Below are 26,442 nucleotides of genomic sequence, written 5' to 3'. Positions count from 1 at the left end.
TCGGTTTAACTTTAAAGCAGTGTTTTCCTTCGTTGGGTCTGAGAGGCGGTGGACATCCCGGCGTGCGCAGAACATGTTAGCTGGGATTGCTCAGAACCGTCTTTACCCAGCTTCCCCCCACCCCGCATCTCGAATCATGTCCAGAACTACCAGTTTCAACCCCCCCATTCAGATCAGAACAGCATTCAGTCGTGCCTGCGGGTTAAGTAAACCTTTGCAGCGGTGTTTTCTAATGTGTGCTTAATTCAAAATGATGGCGAGGATCTCGGGATGAATATTGATTGACTCGATACTTGCGCTTTTAAGAACTGCACTGGTCTAAGTATGGGCACCCTGCAGTAACGCGAGCCTGAGTGCCGCGAGTTCCCCATAGGCGCACCCTGGATGGTTGAGAGCTCTTTTTCAGATTGTTTTGGATAGATTTCTTTGTGTGGGTTTCTAGAGCTGTGATTCAGCACAGTGAGATCCAATGGGACACGAGGCTAAACATTTCCATCCAAACAGCTGAACGCTATAACGTTCATGTGGCTCTTGCAGGAAAATATGAAAGCGGAGAGACCTGGATGTGCATTGTGATGGGACATTTGGGAGTTGTTCTTTACTAGAAACACATCCATTTTTCGGAACGATCTGAACTGTCTCTTTGTAGCCAGTTTTCTCCCCCCCCCCCCCTCCCTTAACAGCGTTTGTGCCTAACTCTATGGTTGCAGCAAGTAGTTTGGTTATGGGTCGGAACTCACCTGAAAAAAGACGCAGTACCTTCACACGCTGGTGTGTCCTGACAGTTAATGCAGGTGATCTCCGTTAGAACGCGGTTCAATAGTGTTGAAGAACAAGTGTTTGGACAGTTCCTAACACACGCTGACACACAACACACACCCAACCCCTCCACCACCCACGCAAACATCCGCCACATTCACCTGTCTGTGCATATACTGCCCCAATTCATGTGCAGATGTTTACACATATTCCCTGAAACCCGCGGCGCACACATCTCCAATCACACACACACACAGCACCGACACAGACTTGCACACATTTACTTAGTCACATGGACACAAAGGGTACTTCACACACACTTACAAACTTCACGCACACTTACAGGTAATCACAAATACACACCAACACAAGCAGAATCTGGTTACAAACTCTCCGGAACATCCTGTAGAATGCTGCCAACATTCAAAAAGGAATATATAGTTGACTAGAGATAGCTAAAGGTTATTGGATAAAAACAGCATCTTCATTAAACTAAAACGCTTTCAATAATACACAAACCTCTGCACAAACCACTGGCAGCACGGTGGCATAGTGGTTAGCACTGTTGCCTCACAGCGCCAGGCACCCGGGTTCGAATCCGGCCTCGGGCGACTGTCTGTGTGGAGTTTGCACATTCTCCCCGTGTTTGCGTGGGTTTCCTCCGGGTGCTCCGATTTCCTCCCACAGTCCAAAGATGTGTGAGTTAGGTTGATTGGCTATGATAAATTGACCCTTAGTGTTAGGGGGATTAAATACGTGGGGTTGGTGGGATATGTGTTGGTGTAGGGGTTACGGGGATCGGGTGGGATATGTGTCGGTGCAGGCTCGATGGGCCAAAATGGCCTCTATCTGCACTGTGTGATTTCTGTGATTCTGTGAAATGCTTCAGTAGTGCGCAAACCGAATCTTCACTGAATCATTTAACACAGGGAATACTCTAAATCCCTCATTTACAAGCACTCTCAGTCACCCGCTTTAATCACAAACACAGGGAATCTCTGCCAACTGCTCAGTGACACACATAGGCAGGCTATATTCAATGATCTTCAACTATCATTCTCCAGCACACGCAATTAAATCGCCACTTAACACACTTACATATTCCTTCCTATAAACTACAGTCAGTAATTGCACACCCAGGGGATTCATAGCCTTGTACATAGGCACAAACTCACACCAGTGAACCATTGCAGATAAACGGTTACCGAGCTATCGTACCAGGCACGCCAATGAATGCATACATGTACATCACTAAATCATTAACAAATACAGGGTAAATCTTTTACTTCCTAAATTGCAGCTTGTAATAAAAAACTCAAACCTCTCTTTAGTCCCAGTGCAACGCTTTCATTATATTTTAAATGTTATGTAACCTGTAATATGGACATTTGGAGGTAAAATGAAGCACCAATTCACAGGAAAGCACCGCACATACATACAAGACATACACAACGCTGTAGTTTACCAATTTTCACCACAAGCAAGAGGATTGATGTTACATAAAGTACCCTGGCATTATTGTAATTTGTACTGTATTTTAAACCCAGATTCGAATGCTTTTCATTCTTAACCTATTATATCAATTAGGTCTAACATGTTTATAACATGCTTTCCCTTTTAGTTAATTTCAAAATGGGCCTTTTTAAATGCATATAGTATAAATCTATTTTACACCCCACTAGAGTTCTAACCATGTTATCATGCGGCATATCATCTATTTATCTTGTACAGTGTAAGTTTGTGTAGCCCAGCATACTAATTAAAATTAACAGAATGAAATCTCTGAGATCCACAAGTTTTTACTATTGCAGTTTTCCACAGTTTTTTTTTGTGCAGAATAATTCAGTTACTTGCAATTAATTTTTTTCTTACAGAAAACTGCATTTGGCAGATCTGCAAAAAGCTTTGTCAATCAGGGCCTTGATATGTGTGTGTGTGTGTGTGTGTGTGCCGGTGTCAGATTGCATTCCTTGCCGTGGGGCGGCGGTAGAGAGTTTATATTAAAAAAAAACTTCCTCGCTTTGAAATCCTTCTTTGCCCTCTCCAGCTGCTTCCGAGCGGTTCCAGTCGGAGTTTGTTCGGCTCGGAAATGTCGAGACCCTCGGGTTACTCATGGTGGGAGTGGGACCGGGCTGGAGCTCTCAAGGTATCAGGCTGAGGGTGAGATTCCCCCCTCCTCATGCTCCCGCTGGGATTTAAAACTTTTTTGAAGTTTTTTTTTTCTAAAAAGGTTTGTCCTTAATAAAACACACATAAAAGAAATCTGCAGTGCTCCCCCCCCCCTCCCCGATCGCTGGTAACATTTCTCGCAGTTAAATGGGATTGAGAGTCGGTGTGACACAGCGAGAGGCCGATATTCGAGAGTTAAACCGGCTCCACAGTTCACTCGCTTTCCCTCAAGCCATTTTTTCGACTTAGAAAAAAAAGTTTCCAAGAAGTCCATGGAGTGACCAGGCAGATGTTGTCAGATGTGCCTCCTTTCTCCCCAATGGGACTCAGAGAGAGAATGAAGTAACGGGATGGAGACGGCGGCAGTCGTGGACTCCAACAGCAAACCTGCTGCCCTCGGGGGGTGAGTCTGGAAAAAAAAAGTTAATCGCAAGTTTTTTTGACAAATTCCGCTGCTGCAGTGGCTCCGGGCTCCGGGTGGACAGGAAGTGATTTAAACCCGGATTTCTGTTTCTAAGTTTATCAGGAAAACCCCTGTCTAAAGCAAACATCCCAAGTGACAAAAATGAAAAAACAAGAGATGGGTCTCGGCCCCTTGCTAGCCCGCGAGGGAACGGCTGCACTGGTGTATTTTAAATGACCAGCCTGATAGAATCAAACCCACATTGGGAAAACCGTGACTTGTATCTGCTCGGTCTCCGCTTTCAAAGCTTTAATTGGCAATGTAATTCGCTTAGGGTAATGTGTTGAGAACATTTTACAGTTCAAATTCAGAAAAGCAGATATTAGCTTTTGGATTTAAGGCGAGGACAGTGGCGCTGGGCTGCAGTGGTGTGGATGAGATGGAGATCGGTGTCAATTCATCTTCCCGTTACCTCCACAAGGCAGACCAGCTTCAGATCTGTCATTTACAAGTTAGGGGGCAGCTGCAAAAGTCGAATGGACTGTAGTGCTTTCTGACAGCATTTTCATAAAACGAATCTCTAATTTATTTCTAATGTAAATAGAAATAAGAATTGAGTATGTTTTTTGCGTTCAGTGTTTCTAATATTACAACTACCTGCTACTTTATTATTCATTTATCCTTGCAAAACTAGAGTTTCAGGCAAAGAATGGAAATATTTAAACGTGCTATACAAGTTAGTGTAGTGAACGAGTGTTAAAAGTAAGTAAACTGGTACTTCAACACACTCAGGTTAAGCCTTCCCATTGCTTATATCTATTTTGAATATATTCAGCACTCTGAATTTGCTCGGACACAGCTTCTGTGTGCTGATTTGAGAATGAGAGGTGGGTAATTTAGAGACGGTGCCTGAACTCGCAGTGCTGTACTGGACTACTCTGGGAAGCATTTCCAAACTCTCAGGGAAAGGCTTTGCTTCCAGGATCGCATCAGGCTATATCTCAGACAGACAGAATTAGTTTCCGCACACTCTCTGCTTGCACAAGCAGGCAGACTTTTAACCAGCCTGAGTCGTTCGCAGAACGCGGTGCATGTCCACAGTCCGGAGAAATTTCAGGTGAGAGAGAGAGAGAGAGAACGACAGCTCCTGTGCTGTGACTAAAGCAGAATTCCTTACTTCTGTGTCCTCTCTGTGACAGCTGGAAAAAGTCCCGGGAGAGTTGAGCTGGGGGGATGTGGGTGGGTGGCATACCAAAAATTAAGGCAATTCTGGTCGGTCTCGAGTTAGTTTCACACAAAGCGTCGCTCATTGAGACGAATGCCCTTCCTTTTTTTAAAAGACATCTCAGCTGATTTCAGTCGGATGAGAATCGGCGGCTAGTTTCAGGCTGATGTAAAAGCCGATGGAAACTCCGGAGGTCCAAATAAACGAGGCAAATTCACAAGGCAGGAATTTACATAATGCATTGCTGAATCTCCACTCTGCACCAAAACAACACAAGCACCCTTTTACGATAGCAAAATACTGCAGATGCTGGAAATCCGAAATAACAACAGAAAATGCTGGAAAAACTCAGCAGGGCAGGCAACATCCGTGGAGAGAAAATAGAGTCAACGTTTCGGGCACCCTTTTGTTTTGCTTATAAATCAGGGAATGCGCAGTAGTTTTATTCATTTGACTCATTTGACTTGATATCGAATATCAAATTGTGTTTTTGCAGCTGCAATGTAGACCTTGTGGGTATTTTGAAAGTGCAGCGAACATTAATTATTCAAAGTTTTTAAGTCATCCCATTGATTTTTATTTCATAAGGGGCAGTCAAGTATCAAGGATAGTTTAAGAAAAATCTAGATTTTCAATATGTGCATGTGTTATAATTTTTTAGATTAAAATGCATAAAGGAGAACTTGACAATACTTACAACACTATGACATGTTGTGTTGAGTTACTGAAGAGCTTAGAAACATACAATAATTGCACCATAACTTTAACCCACAGAGGTTTCTCTGTACTGTACTACTGGAAGTCTGCCAGTCTGTAGTTAGCATTGTGAATATCTCTATGTAGTGGAGACTGTGACTCAAATTTACAGTGGTTTCTCCTGGACTGTACTGCTTAACCTCCGTTGATAGTACTGCCCATTTTTTACATAGAAGAAGTCTATGGGATAGAACATTAACCTCTTTAGCCCAATAGAGGTTCTTCTTTCATCGTGCCCAGTGGTGACTAATTATATTTCACTATGTTCTACTGGAAAACAAACTGGCAATAATATAATACTGGTCATGCGATTCCATCTATCTTCTGTGTTCCTGTTACCATTTTTATAACCCCTTTACCCGCATTACAGTACTTGCAACCATGCCTGATGTACCACACGGTGGTGGAAAGAAAATGAAAACTACAGATTATATTGGGCTAGATTTTCTGCTTGTTCATTGTCAATGGGCAGAAAATCTAGATCATGTTATAAACCACAACAAACGTTGAGTTGTGCCAGTAACTCAGTATTGCGATTTTGCTTGGGTTTTGCTCTTGCAGTTTGTGAAATCATCAGGACCACTTAACTGAATGCTTCGTACATCTTATATATACTGTTCCGCTCAAGTCATATCAGCCCACAACTAGCACTGTGACTATACCTATGTAGTAGAGACAGTAGGATGACATTTTTAAGTTACCTGGTAGATTTCCCATGCTGTTGCTCGCAGAGTGTTGGAGGACATGTTGCTTTCTGACAACAACAACAACAACTTGTATTTATATAGCGCCTTTAATGTAGTAAAACGTCCCAAGGCGCTTCACAGGAGTATTATAAGACAAAAACAAATTGACACTGAGCCACATAAGGAGAAATTAGGGCACTAAAAGCTTGGTCAAAGAGGTAGATTTTAAGGAGCGTCTTAAAGGAGGAAAGAGAGGCAGAGAGGTTTAGGCAGGGAATTCCAGAGCTTAGGGCCTAGGCAGCTGAAGCTGCATTATGTGTGTAATACTTAATGTGTTATTATGTAGTCAGAAGTGTGACTGAATTGTTGGATTTCATTTTGTGCGAGTGGTGGTGAAATATGTGTTAAAATTCTATTTTTGGGTGGGAATATCAGCCATTCATGATTTTTTGTGTTTTAGGCGTGCGCAATACACAAAACTTTGTTTGGCTAGCTTACTTATCTTTCTCTCCAGGTTCTCCTCCTGTAGCTTCCCCATGCCATGTACTTTTTGTGGCAGAGATGACAGGACCAGCTCAGATCTGCCAATGCTACAGTTTAGCCAACCACTAGGAGGTGTATTCGCATGATCCAGGGTCACCGTCAGTCCTCCAGATTGCTTTCTTTCTCTGTGGAGAAGTGCCTACCCTGCACTTGGCATTTATTTGTACATGGTCTGGGAACTCAGCATTTGGGGAAATCACTGGAGCTTCAACACGCTGTGGCACTGTGACCCCCCCCCACCCCTTAATGAGTGCCCGTTTATCTATAGAAATTTCCTATATAGACCATGCACCTTGTGTCAATCTGCAGCTAGTACGCAACAGTCAGTACCAAATAATTTGAGCTATTTAACTGTTCATATTTTGCCAGGTAAAAATGTGAACTTCTTTATATTATTCGCATTCTAATTTAAATCATGAAGGAAAATTCTGTTTAGCTGTAAATGTATGTCATTGTTGAAAATCATGATAGATGTCTTTAGGGCAATAGTGACTTTACAAATATTGCCAAGCTATTTAAAGGCACTTATGTAGAAATACCTCCACTCCATTTACCCGCCTTTGTTTCATATCCCTTGATACGCTGACCCAACAAAAATCTGTCGATCTTAGTCTTGAAAATTGTAATTGCCCCATCATCCATAGTTTTTGGGAGAGAGTTCCAGATTTCCACTACCCTTTGTGTGGAAAAAATGCTTCCTGATTTCTCTCCTAACTTACTCCAATTTTAAGATTATGCCCTCGTTCTGAATTTCCCCACCAGAGGAAATAGATTCTCTCTATCTACCTTATCGGATCCCATTATTATTTTAAATACCTCGATGAGATCACCCTTCAACATTCTAAACTCAAGGAAATACAAGCCGTTTATGCAACCTGTCCTCATAATTTCACCCTTTAAGCCCTGGTATCATTCTGGTGACTGCAACATTTCCCCAGATGTTGAGCTCCCATTCTCAACGAGGTAGAGACAGATGCCAAGTGCAGGGTAGACACTTCTCCAGAGGGAAGGAAGGAAAACTGGAAGACTGGTGACCCTGGATCATGCTAATTATCAACTAGTCCCCAACATTTACCATTTGATTCACCCCAGAGTATTAACACCTTTCAGGGGTACTGACATTTATATCTCATGAAATTAACATATGCCCCAGAACCTCACCCATAGAATTAATATCTAATGAAAGCTCGCTTCACATCCTCCTCAGCTACAAATCTCTTCATAGCCTTCAAGTTTGCAGATGACACAAAGCTGGGTGGGCGTGTGTGCTGTGAGGAGGATGTCGAGAAACTCCAGTATGATTTGGACAGGTTGGGTGATTGGGCAGATGTATGGCAGATGCAGTATAATGTGGATAAATGCAAGGTTATCCACTTTGGTGGCAAAAACAGGAAGGCAGATTATTATCTGAACGGCAATAGATTGTGAGAAGGGGAAGTGCAACGAGACCTGGGTGTCCTTGTGCACCAGTCGCTGAAGGTAAGCATGCAGGTGCAGCAGGCGTTTAAGAAGGCAAATGGTATGTTGGCCTTCGTAGCAAAAGGATTCGAGTACAGGAACAAGGATGTCTTGCTGCAGTTGTACAGGGCCTTGGTGAGACCACACCTTGAGTATTGTGTGCAGTTTTGATCACCTTATCTGAGGAAGGATGTTCTTGCCATGGAGGGAGTGCAGCGAAGATTCACCAGACTGATACCTGGGATGGCAGGAGTGACGTATGAGGAGAGATTGGGTCGATTGGGCTTACACTCGCTGGAGTTTAGAAGAATGAGAGGAGATCTCATTGAAACTTATAAAATTCTAACAGGACTAGACAGACTAGATGTAGGAAGGATGTTCCCGATGGCGGGGGAGTCCAGAACCAGGGGTCACAGTCTAAAGATAAGGGGTAAGCCATTTAGGACAGAGATGAGGAGGAATTTCTTAACCCGGAGAGTGGTGAACCTGTGGAATTCTCTACCACAGAAGGCAGTTGAGGCCAATTCATTAAATATATTCAAGAAGGAGTTAGATATATTTCTTAAGGCTAAAGGGATCAAGGGATATGGGGAGAAGGCAGAGACAGGGTACTGAGTTTGGCTGATCAGCCATGATCTCATTGAATGGCGGAGCAGGCTCGAGGGGCTGAATGGCCTACTCCTGCTCCTATCTTCTATGTTTCTATGTTTCTATAGCCAGTAGTGGTGCTGAGATCCTGGCTAATTTATTGTCCTCCCCCGCAGTGTTGAGGTCAATTGTTGCGCCCAACCCATTGCCCTAGCTGAGACCAGCTAACTCAACACAGACCGAGGATTAAACCTGGGACCTCCTTTGTTTGTATAGCTCAGCTACTCACTGCCTTTAGCAGTTGAGCCATTGGGGAATCTCAATATAAATTTTAATAAAAGTAGCATAGAACCGAGGCTAAATCTGGGATTTGGAAACGATCAAGTGGGGATATTTATCCACTTTAGGATTGAAAACAATACATTCCTATACCTTATTTCTGTAAGTATGGGTTACTGGTGGGAGAGATTTTGACAATAGCCAGGAGCATTTTCCCCCAGCCCAATTCTGGCACTGAGATTTGATTTTGAATTCCTGGCCATTGTATAGGATCCAGTTCATGCTTTTTTCTTGGTTTAAAGGTCAGCTGTACAGTCAAGACAATTGGCTTGCTGTCCTCTAGACTTCGTTTTTGGCATTTAAACCATCAATTTAGTTAAGTGGAAAAATAATTTCTACTTGGCAAGAAAAAAAATGATTCTAGTTGATTGGCTGGGGCATGAAGAGATGTCCAAAACCCCAGCCTCACTGACCTTCTAAGAAAAGGCAGCTGTATAAAGGTTGCAGGAGCCAAAAAGAAGGTATGGATGACAAAAAGGTGTGAGTTTATACCTGTGTACTGAACCGGAGGGAGGGACGCTATCTCTACTGTTTGGCGATTTGGGGGTTATATCTTTGTACTGAATGAGAGGGAAGGTTTGTAATTGTACTGAATGAGAATGAGAGTTTTTATCTGTCTGCTGAATAAGGAGGAGGATTTGTATCTGCTCAACAAGGGGAAGGTTTTATATCTGCAGTGAATGAGAGGTAGCTATTTGCATCTACGCTGAATGATAGAGAAGGTGTGTGACTACTGAACAAAAGGAAGGATTTGTATCTGTGCATTGAATGAGGTCAAGGGTTTGTGTCCATACTGATCAAATGTTGAACCTGTGTATGTGTGGAAGGGGGAAGGAAGATTTTGTGCTTTGAATGAAGGGGACGATCTTTATCAGGGCTTACTGAGTAAGATTGTTTGTATCACTGTTGAACAAGTCGGCGGATTTGTATTTGTGCTGGATGATGGGAAGGGTTTGCACCTGTATTAAATGAGTAAGGATTTTGTACATTAAAAAGAGGAAATTCTAGAAACACAGAGAAGATCCATCAGCATCTGAAAGAAAAGGAAGGTTAACATTTTGTGTGGATACACTGCGGCCAACTTTCTAAATATGCACTGGCAGTCAGGAGCTTTGCCCAGCAACAGTGCATAGAGGAAAATAACAAGCATGCTGTCTGCGATTTCTGTTCTTTGTGGACAAAAAATTGTGGACAGTGGACATGCGATTGGCTGTTGGAAGTCAAGCCTCCCTGCCGCCCGCAAATACTCGGAAAAATATTCCCTCAGAATTGGTAATGGAGCAAAGAGGGCAGCCTCTTCATAGGGCTCACCAAAAGAAAGAGGGCAGGATAAGGTTAAGGGTATAGACTGAGATTTTACAAAGAGGTAGATAATGAATTTGAGAGTCTGTAAACACATTTTACAACACCACAACAATGCTGTGTGATGTATAGGCAGTGAAAATGCAATGAAGGCTATAGGAATTCGAAAGAAGAGTGAAACCGTTCTAGGATAGAAGGGAACAGAATGAAGAATCAGGCAGCAAAACCAGAGAGACAGATGAAGTTATTGAAATCATTGTCTAGACCAGAGGGCTGATGAGCTAAGAACCTACACTTTCTGAGTCTGCACTGGTGCCAAGGAACCCTGTCACCACTGTAGCTATCAGAAAAACATGAGAACATGGTAACAGGACTAGGTCATTCTGCCCCTCGAGCCTGTGCCGCCATTCAATGAGATCACGACTGATCTGTACCTCAACTCCATTTACCCGCCTTTGTTCCGTATCCCTGGATACCCTGACCCAATGAAAATCTGTCAATTTCAGACTTGAAAATGTCAATTGGCCCCCAGCATCCACAACCTTTTGGAGGAGCAAGTTCTAGATTTCCACCACTCTTTGTGTGAGAAAATGCTTCCCCATTTCACTCGTTTGCCATTTTAAATACCTCGATTAGATCACCACTCAACCTTCTAAACTCAAGCGACTACAAGCCAATTTTATGTAACCTGTCCTCATTATTCAACCCTGGTATCATTCTAGTGAATCTGTTCTGTACCCCTACAAGGCCAATATATTTTTCCTGAGGTTTGGTGCCCAAAACTGAGCCCAGTTCCCCATATGGGGTCTGACCAAGGCTCTGTACACTTGAAGCATGACTTCCTCACTCTTGAATGGCAACCCACTTGAGAGAAAGGCCAACATTCCAATTGCATTGTGATTATTTGTGTAGTAGTTTAGTGGTGTATAGTCCGAATTCATCATACTGAATCTATAGTGTTCTGGTCAGGCCACACCTTGAGCACTGGGCTCAGTTTTAGTAACAACAGAAAGATCCAAGACTTCAAGGAGATGGAGCAGAGCACCTACACGAGGGTTATCACTAGTATCAGATGACTGAATTATAAGGAAAGGCTAGAAAAGTCAGACTCTTCAACCTTGAAAAGGAGGTGAATGACGCAACGTTCTGTCATTAGATAAAAAAACTAAGGAAAGAAAGACTTGCATTTATATAGCGCCTTTCATGACCACCGGACGTCTCCAGCGCTTTACAGTCAATGAAGTGGAGTCACTGCTGTAATGTGGGACACACGGCAGCCAATTTGCGCACAGCAAGCTCCCACAAACAGCAATATGATAATGACCAGATAATCTGTTTTTGTTATGTTGGTTGAGGGATAAATATTGACCAGGACACCAGAGATAACTCCCCTGCTCTTCTTTGAAATAGTGCCATGGGATCTTTTACGTCCACCTGAGAGGGCAGACGGGGCCTCGGTTAAACGTCTCATCCGAAAGACAGCACCTCAGACAGTGCAGCACTCCCTCAGCACTGCACTGGAGTGTCAGCCTAGCTTTATATGCTCAAGTCCTGGGAGTGAGACTTGAACCCACAACCTTCTGACTCAGAGGCAAGGGTGCTACCAACTGAGCTACTGGCTGATACTATAAGGAGAATAGAGAAGGTTAATTTGCTCATTTATTTTAGCTATTTAGGTTAAACCGTGACTGTAGGACAGAGAGACATGCATACAAACTGGTAAAAGGCAATTTCGGGATGTCAGGAAGCACTGCTTTGTAGAAAAAGTAACCAGCACCTGGTTCGGTCTACCAGTAGGATAATGGAGGCAGAACCTCCAGTCTTGGAGGCAGTCCAGAGAAGAACCATACAGGACGGTATAGTTGCTGTATTACTTCCAACCAAGCAAGACCCTGTTTCTACTGCAACAAATGAAAAACTACAGATGCTAGAAATCTGAAACAAAAACAGAAAATGGCAGAAACATTCTACAGGTCAAGCAGCACCTGTGGAGAGAACTCAAGTTGGTGTTTCTAGTACAGAACTGTAGTTCTCTAGTCCTTAGAACTGGATGATATTACAGATGAACAGCATTAAAAAAGAAACAGAACACAGGAAAGGGAAGGGGTGGGGGGCGGGGGTTGGGGGATCACACAACGACCACACACACAGGAAAAGAAATAGAATGACCTGTAAAGTGCTTAGGTGGAGAACAGGAGATGGTGAAATGGCAGAATTTATTTGCGCACGAGATAAAAGGAAGCATAATGAGAAATGACATACATTAAAGACAGATTGAAGACAAGACACAGAAAGTGTGAGAATAACTGAAGGTGGATAGGTAAGTAGAATGGGAAGCTTGAAAAACTAGCAAAAGGAGCAGGCGCCAGTGGCTCAGGAGTCTGGTGGAAGTACAAAAGCAGGTCCACACCAAAGGTGCAGACCACCCTGCCAGCATGGTCTTCTGACTGGTGGACGGATCCCCATTTCAAGCACAGCCCGCTCCCCTCCCTCTTCCCTGGAAATGCCGTCACATCCATACTAGGTTGACAGCACCTACTGCCAGTGAGAAAATGGGAACTACAGTTAAGTTCTGAAGTTGTATAAGTCAGTATTAAGGCCAGAAGGCTGCTAAGTTTTTTTTCATTCGTTCCGGGATGTGGGTGTCGTTGGCAAGGCCAGTATTTATTGCCCTTGGGTGGTGGTGAGCCACCTTCTTGAGCCACTGTAGTCCTTGTGGTGAAGGTACTCCCACAGTGTTGTTAGGGAGAGAGTTCCAGGATTGTGACCCAGCGACGATGAAGGAACGGCGATATACTTCCAAGTCAGGATGGTGTGTGACATGGAGGGGAACTTGGAGGTGCTGTTGTTCCCATGCGCCTGCTGCCCTTGTCTTTCTAGGCGGTAGAGGTTGCGAGTTTGGGAGGTGCTGCCAAAGAAGCCTTGGCGAGTTGCTGCAGTGTATCTTGTAGATGGTACCACGGTGCGTTGGTGGTGGAGGGAGTGAATGTTTAAGGTGGTGGATGGGGTGTCAATCAAGCAGGCTGCTTTGTCTTGGAGGGTGTTGAGCTTCTTGAGTGTTGTTGGAGATGCACTCATCCAGGCATGTGCCTAGTAGAAAGATGCAGAGCTGTTCGTAGCGCTTGTCTTGTGCTTCATTGGAACAGTGTAGAAGCTGTATGGTTGTTGTGTGTTCTCCACCCCTTCCCCTTGTTCTGTTCTTTTTTAAATGCTGTTCATCTGTAATATCTTCCATTTCTGAGGAAAAGTTCCCCGAAACATTGACTTGTGTTCTCTCAAAAGATTCTGCCTGACTCGCTGAGTGTTTCCGGTGTTTTCTGTTTTTGTTTCAAGGGTGCCAATGCTGGCAATAAATAAGATTTGTTTTGAAATACATCAATTCAAATTCCTTTGAGGATAATATTTTTTTCTGTAAAATAGGACAACACTTTGAACATAACAAAATGTCTTCCAATTTAATACAGTGATATTGCATCTCTGCAATCATATTTGGCAACGTCTCAGGATGAACCTGATACTCCCGCCCTATAGTAATAAGTTTGACAGTTTCAGCAACATCTAATACCCAAATCTTCAGTTTAATTTGCGCTAAATTTATTACTGTCATTACAACTGACATTCAAACTCTCCAGCCACAGATACCATTAGTTTAGCAATCTTATTTGGACTGCTAAGTGTGACTGATTTCCCCAGAGAGGTGATATGCCTCAGAAGTATTTCCAGCATTTTCTGTTTTTATTTTAGGTGATATGCCTTGTTTGACAGGATAATTGATATAGATATAGCAACAAAGAATTAACCTGTTAACAGAGCACAAAATGCCCAATAGTATTGGTGTTGAGAGATTGTTTGGCTAGCTTTAGTATTCTCTTATTTGAAGGGGCCTATGAATAGAGGCATGTCCCAATTTTTGCTTAGAAATAGCAATTGGAACTAACACTTGGATTTTCCATTGGGAATATTACCGTCTGATTTTGCAGTGGTTTCATGAGTCTGCCAGCCACTATTCATTTGACCTGCCAGTAATGGATGATCACATACATTACATAGGATTACATAGGATATACGGCACAGAAACAGGCCATTCGGCCCAACCAGTCCATGCCGGCATTTATGCTCCACTTGAGCCTCCTCCCGTCTTTCCTCATCTAACTCTATCAGCATAACCCTCTATTCCCTTCTCCCTCATATGCTTCAACCACTGTTCCACATTCTCACCACTCTCTGGGTAAAGAAGTTTCTTCTGAATTCCCTATTGGATTTCTTGGTGATTATCTTATATTGATGGCCTCTAGTTATGCTCTTCCCCACAAGTGGAAACATTCTCTCTGTATCCACTCTATCAAAACCTTTCATAATTTTAAAGACCTCTATTAGGTCACCCCTCAGCCTTCTCTTTTCAAGAGAAAAGAGACCCAGCCTGTTCATCCTTTCCTGATAGGTATACCCTCACATTTCTGGTAACATCCTTGTAAATCTTCACTGCACCCTCTCCAGTGCCTCTATATCCTTTTTATAATATGGCGACCAGAACTCCAAGTGTGGTCTAACCAAGGTTCGATACAAGTTTAACATAACTAACTATGAATGGCATATAGTTATTGGAAATACTGTCCACTCCTGATTTTATTCCATCAACAGAGACAGAGGAAACGCCAGTGTTCTCCTGTTCCCCATCCGTCCAGGAAAAGAACAGGCCCCTGCCCCACACCTTTTATTTTTAATTGATTAAAAATTCTCCTGTGTACTCAGTCGGGCAGAACTCCAGCCTTGTATTTCCATAGCTGTGGGGTTTTGTTGGGTGTGGAAGTTTATTTAACAAAAGGGGCAAAGTTCGGTTGCTTTGCGCCTCCTGTTAGTGCAAAGCAACTAGCGCCCGGGAGCCGCACCGCTAACGCCTCCCGCGGAATTCAGCGGGAGGTTAGTGACGGCAGTATCCAGTAGCGTCCCACAGCACTGCGTCTCCGTCGATGACATCATCGCCCTGCTCGCACCCCGGCCACAAACTTCGGTCGCGCCCCCTGACATACCGCCGGACGCTATGTCCGACAGGGTCGGGAGGCGCACGTGCAGCCGGGGCAGTGATATTTAAAGGGGAGGTGCCGGGTGGCCAATTTTTTAGCCAGCTGCCTGCCAGCACCTGACCCTCTGCCGTCCCCCCCGCGGGGTGCCGGCTGCGATCGATTGATTGCCGGGCTCTTTTGCCGGCACCCTGATCCCTGGTGGGCCCTGGGTCACGTTGCGCAAGGCCCCTCCCCTTTAATAAGGGGAGGAAGGCCTGCAGTACCATCGCGATATTCCCTGGGAGCGTCCCAAGAGGGAGGGTGAGTGCTTCCAGTAGCGTCCCGCCTCCTTCTTGGGGCGCTATCATTGAATTTCAGGCACAGGGACGCTGACTTTTTTCGGCGAAATTAGCACCCCAAAGGGGCCATGACCCAATTTTTGCCCCATAAAGTTTTGTAATCATCCAGTTTTCATTTTGCTGCTGGGCTGTATGCTGCTTTCTCCTCTTCACACCAGTTAAAAAATGAAGTATAATGATAACAGGCTCATTGGCAGCGGTGAAAAGTACTTGTAGTGGGCAGTTAGCCTACTATGCTTGCCAACTGCAAAATCTCACCAAAGTGTTGTTTCCTGTTCTGTTACACTCTTATATTTTTGAATGATAGCAACATGGCGTTAGAGGGTGAAAGCAGTTATCACAATAATGCAGATAAGCATACTCCTTATGAACCTAAAATCTGTCACCTGTGTATTCTTTAGCTGTTATGAAAATAAAAAGACCTCATGTAATGCTGTGCCAGTCTTGTGTCCTAGCACCACTTGGTATTGCCACAAATTTCATCATCTCTGATCTGAATAGTTGCCTCAAACCTTGTTAAAAAGAAAAAGAAAGACTTGCTTTTATTTAGTGCATTTCACGACCACCGGACATCCCAAAGCGCTTTACAGTCAATGAAGTACTTTTTTTGAACTGTTGGATGCAACTGCCACACTTTCACCAGGTACTACTGTATTTGACCCTGATGTTTCTCCCACATGGCACCATAACGGAACATGACATTTTATCTACGTCCTGCTGTATTGGGCCTTTGTGCTTGGTCTGCATCCTACTGCGTTTAACCTTCATGCTTGCCCCAAAGTGTACAATATTTGCCCAAAGACCCACAGCATTTGTCCTCTGCTCCAAATCACATTATATCCGCTCCCAAGCATGGTCTTGGCGTCTATACCCCATGCCAGTTTCCATATTTGCACTAAGTAAATCTGGAATGTAAAAAAAAGCTAGTATCAGTAATGGTGGCCATGAAACTACTGGATTGTCGTAAAAACCCACCTGGTTCACTAATGTCCTTTAGGGAAGGAAATCTGCCGTCCTTACCCAGTCTGGCCCTATATGTGTCGCCAGACCCACAGCAATGTGGATGACTCTTGACGGTCCTCTGAAATGGCCAATCAAGTCACTCACTTGTCAAGAAGTTGGCTCACCACCACCATCTCAAGGGCAATTAGGGATGGGCAATAAATGCTGGACTTGCCAGCGATGCTCACATCCCGTGAATGAATAAAAAAAAATGTCCTTCTATGCACCTTTTAGGGTTGCCAGCTCTGGCTGGATATATTCCTGCAGGTTTCATCACAAACTGCCCTTTCCCTTTCACCCCCACCGCCTCCCGCCCCCACCATTGGTTGCCCAACATTAACAATAACTACATTTCAAGAAGTACTTCATTGGCTGTAAAGCACTTTGGGCTGTCCGGTGGTCATGAAAGGCGCTATAGAAATACAAGTCTTTCTTTAAATGTCAATTCTCATGACGCAACTCATTCCCACGCCAATGGGAAAGCGAACAGACTCTTCATTACCCGCTTGGATGATTCTTGACCGTCAGTCAAACAGCCTTTTCTTTCCCCATTCCAACATTTTTTATAACTAGTAAATAAAACTGTTGGAAGATTTTTTTTCCTTTACTGCTCCTATGATTTTTTTTCTTGGGATTCTCCCCGCAGTGTGCTGGAGATTAATCTTCAATTTCTGGAGAATCTGGGACAATCCTGAAGGGTTGGCAACCCTCGTCCCTTCCTATATTTGTTCCATGTGACATCTCCCCATATCTGTTATATTGAGTTTGTTCTGAGTTCAGCTGCATTCAGTTATTTTTTATGCAGGCCATACCCAGTCAATAGCAAATAGCAAGATTGTTTTAAATAAATAAAAAATATTAAAATGTTAAATATTCATCACGTTCCCTGTTGGGTATTTTCTGTTTCCAATTCATCTCAAATTCGTCCAGCAGAACTGAGGCAAATTGAAAACAGAAACATGCCCTAGAACCTACCGTACTGTGTCCATCAAAGGGAAATGAAACGGAAATTGATAAAAGCTTAAAAATAATACATGGCAAAGAAATAGACGAAAAGAATGTCAACTAAGACCGAGAAAAAGACATGGGAAAACAAAGAAAATAAGAGTGCTGACTGAGAATAGACAATCTTTTTTTAAATCTTTCTTCAGATGGACAGTTCTTTATCAATTACTTTTTAATTTCTTTTCTGTATTCCTTCCTGTAACACCAGTCTGCTTTATAAATATTCTACTCAGCTTAAAATAACAAATTTTCCCAAGATAACCAGCTGGTCCCATTTTATCCAGCCGCAAATGTTTCTATCAAGTCACTGTGTGATGATGTACATGTGTGCTAATTAGTATTCAATGCTTTAAGTAATGAGAGAACATTTTCACAAAAAAATGTTGGGGAAAGCTCATTGGTCCGGATTTTGCGGTCAGCAGTGAAGGAACGGCGCGCGATGTTCATCGCGCTTACAGCTGTCCACAGACTTTTTGCAGGTTTTTGAGCGGCAACTTACAGTTTCCTTTTCAGCACTGCACCCTCTACAGGGGATCTGTGGCATGTGTGAACAGGGCAAGCAAATCTTCATCCAGTCAGATTGAAGTACAGGAAACTTTGTGATATCTGGCACCGACGGGACCGGCGTGTTGCCGATCTATCAAAACTGCCGGACATACAAAGTTAATGTTGAAGCATACGGAGGTTTTCATCTCCGTATCTGACAACAAACACTGTTGTTTAGCAACAGCTTCTAAAGAGTCGGCTGCAGCTGCAAGCGTCTCTGGCTGAAGCTGTTGCTGTAGCTACAGACCTTGCAGTGCCTGGCTGGGGAAAAAAAAGAACGAGAACTAAAAAAACTTATAGAAAACGGCTCCTGATTTTTGCCGTTAGATCAAGTATTCCGGACATACAACCACCGGATAAACCAAAATTTCCTGTATCCTCACTGAGCCACGCAGAGTCTAAACCAGGAAATATAAATTAGACTATTTAACTTAATGATTCTGTAAGCATTTATAGAAAGCAAAATAAAGAGAGGGAAAAAAAGATGAGATTAAGAGAGCGAGATAAAAGAGACAGAAAGAAAAAAAATTAAAACATTATTTAATCTCCAACTATAATTAAATTCTGAAGGAATGAGTCTCCACATTTGTAAAATTAAATTTTCAGAGCCAGAGAGGTTGTTTGGCAGTAATTAAGACTTATCACATCATTAAAAATTCACTTACACCTGAATGCACCAGCCCTAACTTTTTCTGGTGAGTTTACTGGGTATCTAGTGTGTAAGTACTGCAACTGGGTATGCTTAGAGTGGATAAGTCGTCTGGTCCAAATGGCTTGCATCCCAGATTGCTAAGGGAATTGGGGGAGGAGATAGCAGAAGGGCTTGCCATAATCTTCCAATCTTCCCTAGATGTGGGGGAGGTGCCTGAGGATTGGAAAGTGGCAAATGTGACACCATTGTTCAAGAAAGGGTGTAAGGACAATCCTAGTAACTACAGGCCAGTCAGTTTAACATTAGTGGTGGGTAAAGTTTTAGAAACAATAATCAAGGAAAACATTAACAGGCACTTGGAGAGGTTTAAGCTAATTAAGGAGAGCCAACACAGATTTGTAAAAGGCAGATCATGTTTGACTAATGTAATTGAATTTTTTGATGAAGTAACAGGGAGGATCGATGAAGGGAATGCAATGGATGTTGTCGACATGGATTTTAGGAAGGCATTTGACAAAGTACCACATAGAAGGCTGGTTAACAAAATTGAGGCTCATGGAATAGGTGGGTCAGTGGCAGCTTGGATAGGGAATTGGCTTAAGGACAGAAAACAGCGAGTTGTGGTAAATGGCTGTTTCTCAGACTGGAGGAGGGTAGACAGTGGTGTTCCCCAAGGGTCAGTGCTGGGGCCACTGCTTTTTTGATATATATATAAATGACCTGGATATTGGAATACAAAGTAGAATTTCTAAATTTGCTGATGACACCAAACTTATGGGTGTGGCAAACAGTGAGGATGATACCAATCGACTGTAACAGGACATAGAAAGGCTAGCAGAATGGGCAGACAAGTGGCAGATGGAATTTAATACAGAGAAGTGTGAGGTGATGCATTTTGGCAGAAGGAACAGGGAGAGGCAATATACACTTAATGGCACAGTTTTAAAGAGTGTGCAGAGACAGAGGGACCTGGGAGTTAATGTGCATAGGTCCCTGAAGGTGGCAGGACATATTGAGAGAGTGGTTAGCAAAGCATATGGGATCTTGGGTTTCATAAATAGAGGTATTGAGTACAAAAGTAGAGAAGTTATGCTGAACCTTTATAAAGCACTGGTTAGGCCACAACTGGATTATTGCATCCAGTTCTGGTCACCACACTTTAGGAAGGATGTGAAGGCTCTTGAGAGGGTGCGGAGGAGATTTACCAGAATGATTCCGGGGATGGGGGATCTTAGCTACAAGGACAGGTTGGAGAAGCTGGATTTGTTTTCATTAGAGCAAAGGAGGTTGAGGGGTGATTTGATAGAGGTGTGTAAGATTATGACGGGTTTGGATAGGCTAGATGGGGAAAGGCTGTTCCCACTAGTTGATGGTACAAGGACTAGGGGACACAGATTTAAGGTTTTGGGCAAGAGATACAGGGGGGATGTGAAGAAAAACTTTTTTATGCAGCGAGTGGTGAGGTCCTGGAACTCACTGGTGAAAGCGGAGACACTCAATGTTTTCAAGGGGAGACTGGATAGGCACTTGAGGGAAATAAACTTGCAGGGTTACGGGGATAGAGCGGGGGAATGGGACTGACTCGATTGCTCTACAGAGAGCCGGCACGGACTTGATGGGCCGAATGGCCTCCTTCTGTGCCATTATGACTCTATGACTTAACGCCCTTCATGTGTTTTAATGTCATGTATATCGGTGAGATACCAGTGTAGCAAAGCTTGTGGAGGAGCAGGGAAATCGGACAGCAACTTCCTGATTTCCACGTTTAACTGCACACGTACGGACGACAGAAGTTGCTGTCTGGACTAGCCTCACCGTTATTCCTATCACAAAATCCGGGCCATTAACTTTATGCATATGTCTAAAGTGGAAGAGCTTCAAAATACAGGCAGTTCTCCGAACTGAGCCAAGCCCTCCACCCCCACCAAAATACAAATTCTTCAAAAACCTGGACAGGGCCCTTTTAAACACACTTGAGACTGACAGGATACAGAAAGATTAACTGAACTGTTGAATTCTACAGGGAAGAATGTTGAGTGCTATCTCCATATACTTTTCAATAAAAGAGAAAGCTGTTAAATCTCTTCCACCCTGGATTTTCTAGTGCACTGCAAAAATAAAACTCACCCTGATCAGCTACAGGAAGCGTCATGATGCTTCTGCATAAGTATTGAATAAACAATGAGTGGATGGAATTGTCTTCTGAAGATATCACAGGAACTGACTTGTAGGAATGAATAACTGCAATAAAAGAATGGTAAGAGATTCCAGGAGAGTAGATTTACTGGGCTTAGATACAAATCACAGTATTTCCTCCCAGTGTTTTAAACTGACCAACCAGCTTTAGTTCTTCTTTTCCTTTCAAAGGTTCTATTTTTGTAACTGTTTATAAAAAAGAAATTACCCCGGGAGATGTGTGTGTGTGTGTGTGTATCATTCCCTTTCATTTTTACAGAATTAATTAGTGTAACAATTCCTTAACCCAGCTTGTCCCAATAATTTCTGTGGGTATCCAGAGTGAAGCCTAGTGTGCTGATGGCTATGGCAATGGGAGGAAGGCAGTGGCAAGGCAACTCCTTGGGTAGTGCAGATTAAAAATGGTAGTTTTTTAACAGAAGTTAATTTTATAAGTTATTAGTGGTGATGCAGTACTGTATATTTTGTATTTGTTCTTAGGATGCAGGCGGCATTGGTAAAGTACACTTACTGCTCATCTCTAGTTGCCCTGAGAAGATGGTGATGGGCCTGATCCTTGGTAATGGTGCTCCCACATTATAGAAACATAGAAGATAGGAGCAGGAGTAGGCCATTTGGCCCTTCGAGCCTGCTCCGCCATTCAACGAGATCATGGCTGATCATCCAAACCCTAGCACCCAGTCCCTACACTGACAGCCATCCCACCCAAGCCCTATCCCCATAACCCCACGTATTTAATCCCCCCTAACACTAAGGGTCAATTTTTTTATCATGGCCAATCAACCTAACCCGCACATCTTTGGACTGTGGGAGGAAACCGGAGCACCCGGAGGAAACCCACGCAAACACGGGGAGAATGTGCAAACTCCACACAGACAGTCACCCGAGGCCGGATTTGAACCCGGGTCCCTGGCGCTGTGAGGCAACAGTGCTAACCACTATGCCACCGTGCTGCCCAATGTTATTTGTGTTAGTGTTAGTGTTTATATTGCGAGTAAATATGGTTGAACCTTGAACCTCCTTCGTCTGTGTGGCTGAATGATGGAGTCTCCCGTCGTATCGAGGGACGAGTCTCAGCTGTCTAGGTTGTGGCGTTGGGAGAAGAGCCCGATCCTGGACACTGAATACCACATCATGCAATGCATTTAGCTTTACCAGATTTTAACCATGGTTCATAAAGAGATATTCTGTCATCCGTTATAAGGATCCTTTTGAAAAGGAGCAAAGTTGGAACCATATGTGGGAACCATGTGTTGGTTTGATCCTAACAACTGGTATACTGCTTTAATAATTTGAGAACATCATATTTTAACCAAGCTTTATTAGGAACTTCCTGTTATCAAAACCTTGATTTCTTTCACAAATGGACCTACCAGCTACTGAACATGTGTGCGCGCATGCTTAGAGTCACTGACACTCACTTTCTTTTTCAATTTAAAATGCTTTTATTCTGTTGAAATTGATGATACATTAATAATCAAGCCTTTTTTCTGTACAGGCATTGATGAGCCATGTGTCACAATCAAGGCCTGGCTCACATCAATTCTTTTATCGCCTAGTTTCTCATCTATTGATGTGCACCAGCTACCTTAGGTGGTCTTTCCATGCTGCACTAGATAGGCCGGTTCCAGTTGACAACCCTCATTCTTCTCAACTGGCATCTTTCCTGAAGATTAGCCCTGGACTGCGAAGTGAATTCTGGTGACATCTTGGGACGAGAATTGTCAGATACACAGCCCGCCCCCCTCCCCAATCACCCCTATTCTTACCAATCTGCAGTAATTCTCTGTGTCTCAGCAAATTGGCTTTAAGATCCTCATCTTTCCTTCCATGGCCTTGTCTCACCCTACCACAGTGAGCTCCTCCAGCTTTACATTCCTACAAGCACCCTCTGCTTCTTCATCAGCAGCTTACTTATTGTTCTTCGCTGCACCATTAGTGGCCATTCCTTCCGACACCATGCACCCACACTCCGTAATTTCCCCCCTCAACGATTTGAACTTTTCATCCTTCTCATTGTCTTAAAAGAAACCCTTAAAGACCTCCACTCGTGCTTTTGTCCCCCAACCACTCTGTTCTCTTTCTTTCTCCTGCTTGGCATCCACTGTCAGTCCACGTAAAGTGCTCTCAGAAGTCTTTCTGTACGTGAGGAGCATTATAGAAATGTAAATTCTTTTAAATGCCTCCTGAGCTTTCCTTTTGCTTGGCAGTACGGAGCACTGGGTCACGGCCCGTGGACACGGCAGCCCAGAACTGTGTGATTTTCTTTCCTCTGGAGGACTGTAAAGACAGGACGGGGCTGCAACAAAATCTTGCAAGAGCCACAGTTGGCTCGCTTACTGTGTAATGACTATCCCTGCTGTACACAAACTCCTTACCCACACATTTTACCTCAAAGAATATACAGGGTAGCAGATATGTGGAATCATCTCCCAGCAAAGGCAGTTAATGCCTCTATTAAATTAAATGATCTATAAAAAAGACTTACATTTCAGGACCTCGGGACATCCCAAAGCGCTTTACAGCCAATGAAGTACTTTTTGAAGTGTAGTCACTGTTATAATGTAGGAAAACATGAGGAGCTCTTTAGCTGGAAGTGACATGCACAAGCAGGCATTACTGTTGAGGAACATTTAATGTAGAATGCTAAACCTGTATCGAACCTTGGTTAGACCACACTTGGAGTTCTGGCCGCCATATTATACACAGGATATAGAGGCACTGGAGAGGGTGCAGAGAAGATTTACAAGAATGATACCAGAAATGCGAGGTTATACCAATCAGGAAAGGATGAACAGGCTGGGTCTCTTTTCTCTTGAAAAGAGAAGGCTGAGGAGTGACCTAATAGAGGTCTTTAAAATTATGAAAGGTTTTGATAGAGTGGATACAGAGAGAATGTTTCCACTTGTGGGGAAGAGCAAAACTAGAGGCCATCAATATATGATAGTAACCAAGTCTCTTCGCTGGGAGCAAGCGGAAGCCAAGCGCAGGCAGCGCAAGGAGCGCACATCAACCCAAGCACCCCACCCACCCGTCCCCTCAACCACCGTCTGCCCCACCTGTGACAGAGACTGTAGGTCCCGCATTGGACTCATCAGTCACCTGAGAACTCATTTTTAATGTGGAAGCAAGTCATCCTTGGTTCCGAGGGACTGCCTAAGAAGAAGAAGAGTAACCAAGAAATCCAATAGGGAATTCAGAAGAAACTTCTTTACCCAAAGAGTGGTGAGAATGGAACTCGCTGCCACAGGGAGTGGTTGAAGCGAATCGTATCGATGCATTTAAGGGGAGGCTAGACAAGCACATGAGGGAGAAGGGAATAGAGGGTTATGCTGATAGAGTTGGATGAGGAAAGACGGGAGGAGGCTCGTGTGGAGCATAAACGCCGCCATGGACTGGGTGGGCCGAATGGCCTGTTTCTGTGCTGTGCATATTCTATGTAATCCTATGTAAATAGTTTTGGGTACAGTACATAATATAGTAGCCACAGAGGCTTGATGGGCCAAAAGGCCTTTTCTTCACAGAATCGCAGAAACCCCACAGTGCAGATAGAGGCCATTTCGGCCCATCGAGCCTGCACCGACACATATCCCACCCGATCCCTGTAACCCCTACACCAACACATATCCCACCCTATCCCCGTAACCCCACGTATTCAATCCCCCTAACACTAAGGGTCAATTTATCATAGCCAATCAACCTAACCCGCACATCTTTGGACTGTGGGAGGAAACTGGAGCACCCGGAGAAAACCCACGCAAACACGGGGAGAATGTGCAAACTCCACACAGACAGTCACCCGAGGCCGGATTCGAACCCGAGTCCCTGGCGCTGTGAGGCAACAGTGCTAACCACTATGCCACCGTCCATGCTTTCTTACGCTCCTATATTTAAATAAAGATAATTAACTACAATTAACTGGAAAATTTTGAAGCTAATTTATAATTTCAGTGAGGTTTTAATTTGGTCGATTTGAGTTCACCTGAGCTTTTGGGACACAAAAGGGTGCCAGTTTGCCTTTGTCTTTAGAGATAATCAAGTTCCTTTTCAATTACTTACAGCTTTACCAAAACTGGATTTTTACAAATGTGTGTACATTACAGTACTAGGCCGATACAATTATTGATACTTATTCTATAGGGAAGAAATCTTGGGATAGATCTGAGGATAAAAAGCAGAATGCTGTCATCTTTGTGTTCAAATCCATCAGGATACTGCTCACAGCACACTGCCAACAATAGCAGCATTACTCAGTTTAACACAAATAATTCATGTTAATGTAGTAGACGATGGTCGATGCCATGTTTAAAGAAGATTACTATCTGTCCCAAAGATTTTAGTTTGCCAAATGGTGAATTTAAAAAGTGGTGTAACCTCAATAATAAGCTATTTCATGTAACGATTCAAAATGTATTAAATATTTGTGATACTGTTATGTAAAGTTGAAGGAAAAATAACTTTAAATTAGGAGAAAGGCATGGCAAGCACTATCATGCCATCAACTAATCAGATCAGAAAATGTGATGATAAAACACACAGTGACATCCACTGCACCCAGGTCATAACAGCTACAGAAAGCAATATAGGTTCTGTGTTGAACCATAACTGTATAGATGGAGATGTGTAAACGCAGAAAAAGTTTTTAGATTTCATTTTGGTTTCTGAACTCTCACTATTCCTTTTTACCTCTGTACTCTTTGTGACAGTATCTGTTCATTGCTGTTAGTGTCCTTTCATGGTGCAGTTTCATCACAGTCGCTGTCCTTTAGCTCTCTGCTTTCTATCCTATACTTTAGCATCTGCTCATTGCTATTGCTGTCATTTATTTACTTATAATTATATTGTACATTGCAGTCATAGTCCTAAAGAAGCAAGTTTAACATCTTTCTATTTATGGAAGTTGAATTCAAGCTGCTATATAATTCTTATGAATGATCTGAATTAGTAATATCTTTTCAGCAGCTCTCACAGTGTGATACGATTATTTTCCTCTGGCACTTGATGTTGTCCCCTGTGTTGTTCAGTAAGTGTCCTATGATAGTTGGTTTGCAGTATTGATTTTCACATACAACTCTGTCAGGTTATTTAAACAAAACATATAAGCTTTGTGGATCTAGGGGCTGAAAATCCACAATAATGACTTCAATTCATGCCTGATTATATCTTAAAAAAGCTAAAAGTTAAACTAAAAGTAAATCTTATCAGTGTTCATAAAGCAATTAGTTGGTTCTTCTGTGAGACTATAAAAACACTGGAAATAAAACAGGCCCCTTTCCAATGGTATAGTCTTATAGTCTGTTTATACTTACAAACCCATAGATAGTGTATTATGTGTAGGTCAGGATGATCTGAACTGAATGCAGTCAGCCAAGATTTCTGGTTCAGGCTGTTTAGTTAGTTTCAAGCACTAGGAGATAGGCTTGCTGTGAAAATGTCTAAGAATGCAATTCT

The 26,442-nt window shown here is 43.2% G+C and overlaps 1 protein-coding gene across 1 annotated transcript in view; it reads left to right on the top strand.

Annotated features, from left to right (window-relative positions):
• The first annotated feature begins 2,813 nt into the window (after positions 1-2,813).
• Positions 2,814-26,442, top strand: part of LOC147101631 (uncharacterized) — a 688,387-nt gene continuing 664,758 nt past the window's right edge. The window contains 1 exon segment of the mRNA XM_085965351.1: positions 2,814-3,331. Coding sequence (XP_085821477.1) covers positions 3,279-3,331 — 53 coding nt within the window. The 5' untranslated portion in view covers positions 2,814-3,278.

Source organism: Somniosus microcephalus, chromosome 23 (genome assembly GCF_052327205.1).
Source record: "Somniosus microcephalus isolate GS21.2 chromosome 23, FLI_Smic_1.0, whole genome shotgun sequence".
Classification (NCBI taxonomy): domain Eukaryota; kingdom Metazoa; phylum Chordata; class Chondrichthyes; order Squaliformes; family Somniosidae; genus Somniosus; species Somniosus microcephalus.
This window is presented reverse-complemented; position numbering and strand designations above follow the sequence as displayed.